This window comes from Nannospalax galili, unplaced genomic scaffold, assembly GCF_000622305.1.
Source record: "Nannospalax galili isolate Female #2095 unplaced genomic scaffold, S.galili_v1.0 scaffold514, whole genome shotgun sequence".
In the NCBI taxonomy this organism is placed as follows: Eukaryota; Metazoa; Chordata; class Mammalia; order Rodentia; family Spalacidae; genus Nannospalax; species Nannospalax galili.
The window spans coordinates 779,557-786,926 of NW_008336076.1; the positions used below are offsets into that span (position 1 = coordinate 779,557).

General features: G+C 36.4%; 1 protein-coding gene across 2 annotated transcripts in view; it reads left to right on the forward strand.

Annotated features, from left to right (window-relative positions):
• The window catches only part of Galnt3 (polypeptide N-acetylgalactosaminyltransferase 3), a 39,593-nt gene extending 32,498 nt beyond the window's left edge, over positions 1-7,095 (forward strand). For both annotated transcript variants that reach the window (XM_029562407.1, XM_008830897.2), the window contains exons 10-11: positions 4,841-4,993; positions 6,021-7,095. In XM_029562407.1, the coding sequence (XP_029418267.1) occupies positions 4,841-4,993; positions 6,021-6,143 (276 nt within the window). In that variant the 3' untranslated portion in view covers positions 6,144-7,095. The remainder of the gene's footprint in view (positions 1-4,840; positions 4,994-6,020) is intronic.
• The last annotated feature ends 275 nt before the right edge of the window (positions 7,096-7,370 follow it).

Sequence of the window (7,370 nt, forward strand, 5' to 3'; positions counted from 1 at the left end):
TATATATGTGTAATGTAGGTTTTTGATGTCTGTATGACTATTAGTTTTTTGATTTTGTGAGATTACCACATTAAATGTAATAGCAGATTACATCTACTGTTAATACTGACACAGCTGCACTGTTTGTCGGCCAAGTTACTGTTTCAGCACACACACCCATCCCCCAAACTGTGTTCTTTCTTCTTTTTGATTAGTGGTGTTCTTACTTGTTTCCACTCTATTTTTTCGATTAAGATCCACATATAAATTGTTACTACTGTAGATGTAGAAAATATTCTGTTTCCTGATTTTAGCTTATTTTCCTTGCCATTTACAAGTTAACTCCCAGAAGAATTAGACTCTTTTTCTCCTGTTTGTCGTGCAGCTTCACTGAGTGACCCCTGCATGCCAGGTTTGATAGGCTCCATCCGTTGGCTTCTAGCTCCCTTGGGAAATCTGTATGGCAGAGCCAGTGTTTAGTCAGGTCACTAAGGTGTGGAGTAAGGCATCCAGAGTGCTATATGGACATAGAAAAGAGCCTCAGAATTAGACACCATGTTATGCATTCTCCTAGGAAAGATGGACATTTGAGACTTTATTATGAAAGGTAACCAGGACCTAGAGAGGTGGCTTCTGGGAATGGGAACAAAATGAAATGAATGTGAGGAAAGATAAAGGGGAACCTGGAAATGTTTCCATCTGGGAATTGCTTCTGTTTTGGTGCAGAGTTCAAGATGTGTGTGTGGCTGGAAATGATGGGACTTTGAAAGTGTCAGTTTTAGGAAGAGATAATCAGTTTATCTCCAGATCCTTCAACTTCTATGCATCTTCCTATTAAGCTCAATTTAATTCCATTCCAATTTATTTATTTTTTTGGTCTTTTTGAGACAGGGTTTCCCTGTAGCTCCAGCTGACCTGGAACTCACTATGTAGACCAGACAGTTCCAATTTGTATTTACCTAAAGAAACCTATCTACTTGGCGTAGATGACAGAAGCCAGAGCTGAACTGGATCTATCCAGAATATGGCCAAGGAGCAGTACTGAAATAGGATGGAGCTGCATACAGATGTTCACATACATCCATACACTTATACCTTATATTCGTGCACATATATACCCGTGTCACATATATGTATATAATCACAAATATATATAAATATGTATCTTCTAAAGATTTATTTTTTTCTCTACATGAGAATAATAGTTATATAAATCATCAAATTATTTGGAAATAGCAGTATGCTCATTTCCTCATTTGTAAAAATTTATCGGTGAGGGGCTGGAGAGATGACTCAGCAGTTAAGAGCACTGGCTAATCTTGCAGAAGACCCCTGTTCAAATCCTAGCACCCACATGGCTGCTAACAACTGTCCATAACTCCATTTCCAGGGGGTCACCCTCTTCTGTCCTCCATGGGCACTGCACAACATGGGTGCACTTACACACATGGAGGCAATACACTCATATACATAAAATAAAAATAAATTACTTAATTAAAAATAAATTACCAATGAATGTTAATACTTATACATTTCTCTCAAGCTTCCTCTAGAATTACATTTTATTTTATCTTAAAATATAGTAATAGGGGCTGGAGAGATGGCTCAGTGGTTAAGAGCATTGGCTGCTCTTGCAGAGGACCCAGGTTTGATTACCAGCACCCACATGGCAGCTAACAACTATCTGTACCTCCAGTTCCAGGGGACTCCAATGCCCTCTTCTGACCTCCTTAGGCATTGCATGACATGGGTGCACTTGCACACATGCAGGCAATACACTCATATACACAAAATAAAAACAATAAATTAAAAAATTAAAATATAATCGTACTTTTTTATAATATTTTACTATAGATATTATGTTAAAATAAATTACATAAATTTTTGTGTGTTTTTCTGTTATTGCCATGTAGGTGTTTTTATATTACTCCAAAAAAAAATTTTTTTTTGGTCTTTTTGAGACAGGGCCTCCCTGTAGCCCCAGCTGTCCTGGATTCACCATGGAGACCAGGCTGGCCTCGAACTCACAGAGATCTGCCTGCCTCTGCCTCCCGAGTGCTGGGATTAAAGGCATGCACCACCACACTAGGCTACTCCAAAATATTTTTTAAATAATCAGTAGAATATGGCTGTCCTTTAGAAATTTTGAGGTGGAAGAGAATATTCACAGTCATTCAGCAAATGTTTCTTTAAATCCTTTGATACAGTTTGCATTGTTGCAGTAATTGACAGTCACTGACCTTGTAAAGCTTATGTTACACAGTGCCTTTTGTTCCCTAAGAAGTGAAGAAATAATGTAATCTGAGATATTAGAAAGTGTGGGTTGGGATAATAAGTGATCGGCTTTAGATTTAAAGAACTTTCTGGGACAGTCACCTTACATGAGCCTGGTGATCTGATGGAAGAGCATCCTAAAGGAGTGCCAGGTGAGATCTGCCATCTAGCAGAGGTTCATGGAGAGCATGTGTGGCCAGAGCAGAGCGTTCTAGGCAAGGAAAGGAGGAAATGAGATCAGAGATTTTGATAAAGAACTTGGTTGTGTAGAGCCTTGCAGGCCCCATTACAGAACTTGAATTTAATTCTGAATTCAACAGAAGCCATCAGGAGATTTTGAACAGGAGAATAATGTTGTCTGGTTTTAAGATGACTCTGGTTTCTGTCACGCTAATACAGTCATTGATATCTTTTGCATTTTTAATCAAAGATGCCCCTCAACTACTTTGTAAATTTTAGTTCCTTGAGAACTAAAATTCTAATCTCATAATTTGAACATTTTCTTATGTTTCCTTCTGTTTTGTTCACACAATGGTGTTTTATAATATATAACCCCATTAGAACAGTATTTCTGAGTCCAAAGCAAAGTATTTGGTTGTATGATTGAACTGGAGACTGTTCTGCTCAAATGCAGTGGCATCGTCACAGGAATAGGACATGTAATACTTCATCCTGCTTCTCTTCCTCAGTACATGACCAGGCTCTGAGCACAGGTCTCTCCAGTTCTTAGCTAGCTACTTATCCACTTTATGTTGTTTCACTGTGTTCCATTCTTTCTAAGTTCCATCTAAACTTTTTAATAACAATGAAGCAAAATACTTTTCTTGCCACCTTTGAGATCTTAAGATTTGTCTTAGTTTAAATTACATGTGATGCTATTTTCTTTCATCATCTAAGTCTATTTTTATAATGCTTCCACCCAAAAACCTAGGTTGCAAAATTGTTTTATTTTCAAGAGGAGAGAAGTTAAAGCATGAGATGAAGTCTAGGTGCTTGAGACTGTGGTTGTATTAATTCTGCTGTTTGTGGAGTACTTACTTCAGCACAGTGCTTGCCTAGCACATAATAAGGGCTCAAGAAATATTAGTGCTAACAGGAATTATCCATTATTGAAAATCACTTATGTTAACTCATTTTTTTAAACATTTTTTATTATACGTGTATGTGTGTATTGCCTGCATGTAGGTAAGTGCACCCATGTCATGCAATGCACATGGAGGTCAGAAGAGAGGCTGTTGGATCCCCTGGGACTGGAGTTATGGACAGTTGTTAGCTGCCATGTGGGTGCTGGGATTCGAACCTGGGTCTTCTGCAAGAACAACCAGTGTTCTTAACCTGCTGGAGCCATCTCTCCGGCCCCATGTTAACTCATTTTATCTTTAGACTGCCAACATTATTACCTATTTGACTTACAGTGGATGTTATGGGATTGGGCAGGTGATTCAGTAAAGTATTTGACTACAATGGATGTTTTTAGTTAGTACAGTGCCTGGCTTTGGTCTAACTACACATACAGTTGTAATAATATGGTATATGTTATTGCCGTGTCCTATGAAAGCCTTGAAAAGTTATAATTTTGCAAAGGAAAGATAAAGGTTAAGGGAATATTTGAATAAGTTCTTATGGATGGAAAGGAGTTAGCTAAGCAGAAAGGAAACAGAGGGCATCCCGAGCAGCAGCACAGACCATAGAGCAAACTCTCGGGGTTTTCTGCAGAGGCAGATATGTGTGAAAGGAGCATAGTTTAGAGCTGAAGCAATGGCTGCTGTAAGATCAAATCCCGAACATTTTATGTTCCAGTCAGGGAGTATGGACTTTGAGCAACAGCAGTGACTTGCTTAAGCAAGGGCAGTAGCAGATCCAACAATGCTTTAAAAGGCTAACTGGCAGCAGACAGGATTGCTGCATCACAGGATCAGAAGCTGGAAGGGAGCAGGAGATAAGGTATAATTTAAGAAGGGGTCTGAACAAGAGAAGTGGAGGGAGAAGTAAGCATAGGTGAAATAACATCGGAGAAGAAAATTCAGTAGAACTAAGATACTAATTAATTATGAAGAGATGCATAATAAGACGCATCAAGTGCTTATCCTCTGCTAGTCTTTGTTGAAAGTACTCTATGTCTGCAGTATTGGCCCATTCATTTTGGTAATCTTGGTAATCCTGTGGATTGAAACAAGCATAGAATGTGCATTGTCATTTCTAGATTAATGAAAATACCTTGGTTGAGATCAGTAAGAGAAGGAACATTTGCTGGCAGAGAGGAAGAAGCCAGTTAACATGCTTACTGGAACTTTCCATACCCCTGTGTTATCCTCAGAACTTCTAGTTTCTAGTTTGCAAAGGAAGACAGTACCATATTGATTAAGTAATCACTGTCAGTGATGGCAGAAGGGAGACTTTTTTATCTTCTGTCAAAAAAATAAAAAAAAAAACAACTCAGCTTCTATTTCTGATATTTTTATTGTGTTTTGTTGAAGAACATACGGGTTTATTATTTAATGGGTAAGCTGGCTGGCTTGTGTCTTGTTTTATTTTTGCAACTGAGCACATGGCTGCTTATGTCAGTAACAACTCTTTCCTCCCATAGTACTTTGAATATTCTGTTCAACATGAGATCCGGCACAACATCCAGAAGGAACTATGTCTTCATGCTACTCAAAATCTGGTCCAGCTGAAGGCATGTGTCTATAAAGGGCACAGGACAGTTGCCCCTGGAGAACAGATATGGGAGATTCAGAAGGTGATTCAGTGCAGTTAATTCATCTGTTTACTTGATTATTTTCATTAGTTCTAATTGCTGAACTATGTAATACATCAGAGTTTTTTGACCTTTATTAACTTTGTCATTATATGTCTCCCTCTAATAAGAGAATGTATCTAGGAATTAAGTGCCTGTAGGAACAAACTGATCATAAAGTTGAGGCCTGACTCATACAGATGAACAGTTTCTATGAATTATTCATTAGTAATTTATCCTTGACTTTTTAGGGTTTCTTACAATAGGTTTTGCAAATCAAAATGTATTTTTTTCATATAAAGTAGCTTATTATTTCTTTCTCTATTTCTATATTTTTTTTGAATCTAGAACTGAAAGAATATATGAAAGATCACTTGTTTTTAAACACTATTAAGATTTGGCTTAGTGATAGCAACTATTGTCTAAAAATAGTTCTGTGTAATACTAGAAGACCATAAAACTGACTTCTTTAAAAGTTTGTGACTTAAAAATATATTAATGGAATGCATCGTTCTAAAAAAAATTTGTTTTTATTTTATGTGTATAAATGTTTTGCCTGCGTGTATGTGAGTGCACCAAACTCTTAGTTGGTGCCCTTGGATGCCAGAAGAAAGTGACAGTTACCCTGGAACTGGAACTAAAGACAGGTGTTAGAGCTACAACATAGGTGCTGGGGACCAAACCTAGGTCCTCTGGACGAGCAGTAAGTGCTCTTAATTGCTGAGACTTCTCTCTAGCCCACAATGGAATGCTTATTTAAAAACTTAATTTAGACTTTGTTCTCTATGCCACTCTCCCTTGCTGAAATGTCTTATGCTAATGGAACAGAAGTGGCATAAATGATGGCATTTTCCACAGAAATCAATATTAGTCAGACATGGTTGATCTTGTGAAGAGTCAAAGTTAAGAAGGGTACATATGTGTTAAATAAGTCTTCTTTTACCTTTAGTGAAACAATTAGGCAATTTTTATATTTATCATTTAACTAAGTGTCTTGAAACTTAACATCTGTTGTATTTTTTTATTCTAGGACCAACTTCTATATAATCCACTCTTTAAAATGTGCCTTTCTGCGAATGGAGAGCATCCAAGCTTAGTGTCATGCAATCCAACAGATCTACTTCAAAAATGGATTTTTAGCCAAAACAATTAAGTGTTCCTTAAAATTAAGGAATTGAAAAGGAGATATTCTTCCTCATAAAACTGTGACTAGGCGTACACTGTAGTTGTTGAAAATTATGCAAAAGCAGCTAATTATAACTTATTCCAAGTGCATTTTCCTTATTTATGTCTTAAAATGTCTATGTAGTGCTGCTGCAGGAATTCCATAGGTTTCTGTTTCAAAGCACAATAACTAGAAATACCAAAGACTCTTCTGAAATGTCCAGAGGTAGGGGAGAGATGTTTACAGTATGAAGAAAATAATTCTCCTAGTAAAGTGATGTATGTTTTATACACTTGAGGATATGCATATCTACATGCACACATTCACAATTTAAAATATTTCCCCTCATTTGGGGGGTGACTAGAGAAAGATTTGATACTGTATTTTTTTAACTCTATATAAGTGGATCAGTGAAGGTCAGACATGGGCCTTTCTGTACAATCCAGGAAATTTTATAGATCTAGAATTTGTTCTTTTAAAATGCTGGCAAACTTTTATTGTCTTTGTTTACTTGTCAGTCAAATATTTCCTTAAACATGAAGTTGAATAAGGAGAGGAATATTTTTAACACTTAAATTTTTGCAAAATTTAAAAATATTTTTTAGTGTGATGTGCACTCCACTGATGAACATGTCTTCCCGAAACAGCTTTTCTTAAGTGACCATACTGTGTTTTCCAAGAGTAATTTTTAAAAATCTTTCTTTATGTTATTAGCTGTTAATAAGGGTTCCTTTTTCTTTCTTCTAGTCTTATTTTCTTAGAAAAACTCACTAATCTTGAATATTTATGATACTGAATTTCAAATGCAGTATACTTGACTCAATGCTAAATTTTGTTATTGATTATATAGAAGTCTTTGTAATGGATTTTTTTCATCAAAAAGAAAGCCTTATTTTTATCTGTGTGGAAAACACAATAAAAAGAACTGTAAACACTATTGCAACCACTGGTTTCAGTTTTTTTCCTCTGTTGGGTAAAATCTGTAATTGGTAGGAGGCAGGAGAGAGGTACATTTTCATACTGAGTTTCTCCTTACCTCCTGTTTGTGGAGCCACTAGATTTTCTTATGGAAAATTAAAATGTGGTGGTATGAGGACAAAGAAGGAAGAAGATGATGGATGTTCTGAAATTTTTATGAGATTTTCTGATCATTTTTTTCAAGGATCTGATAGAGTGATTTTTATAAAGCTACCATTATTAGAAGACTTAATATTT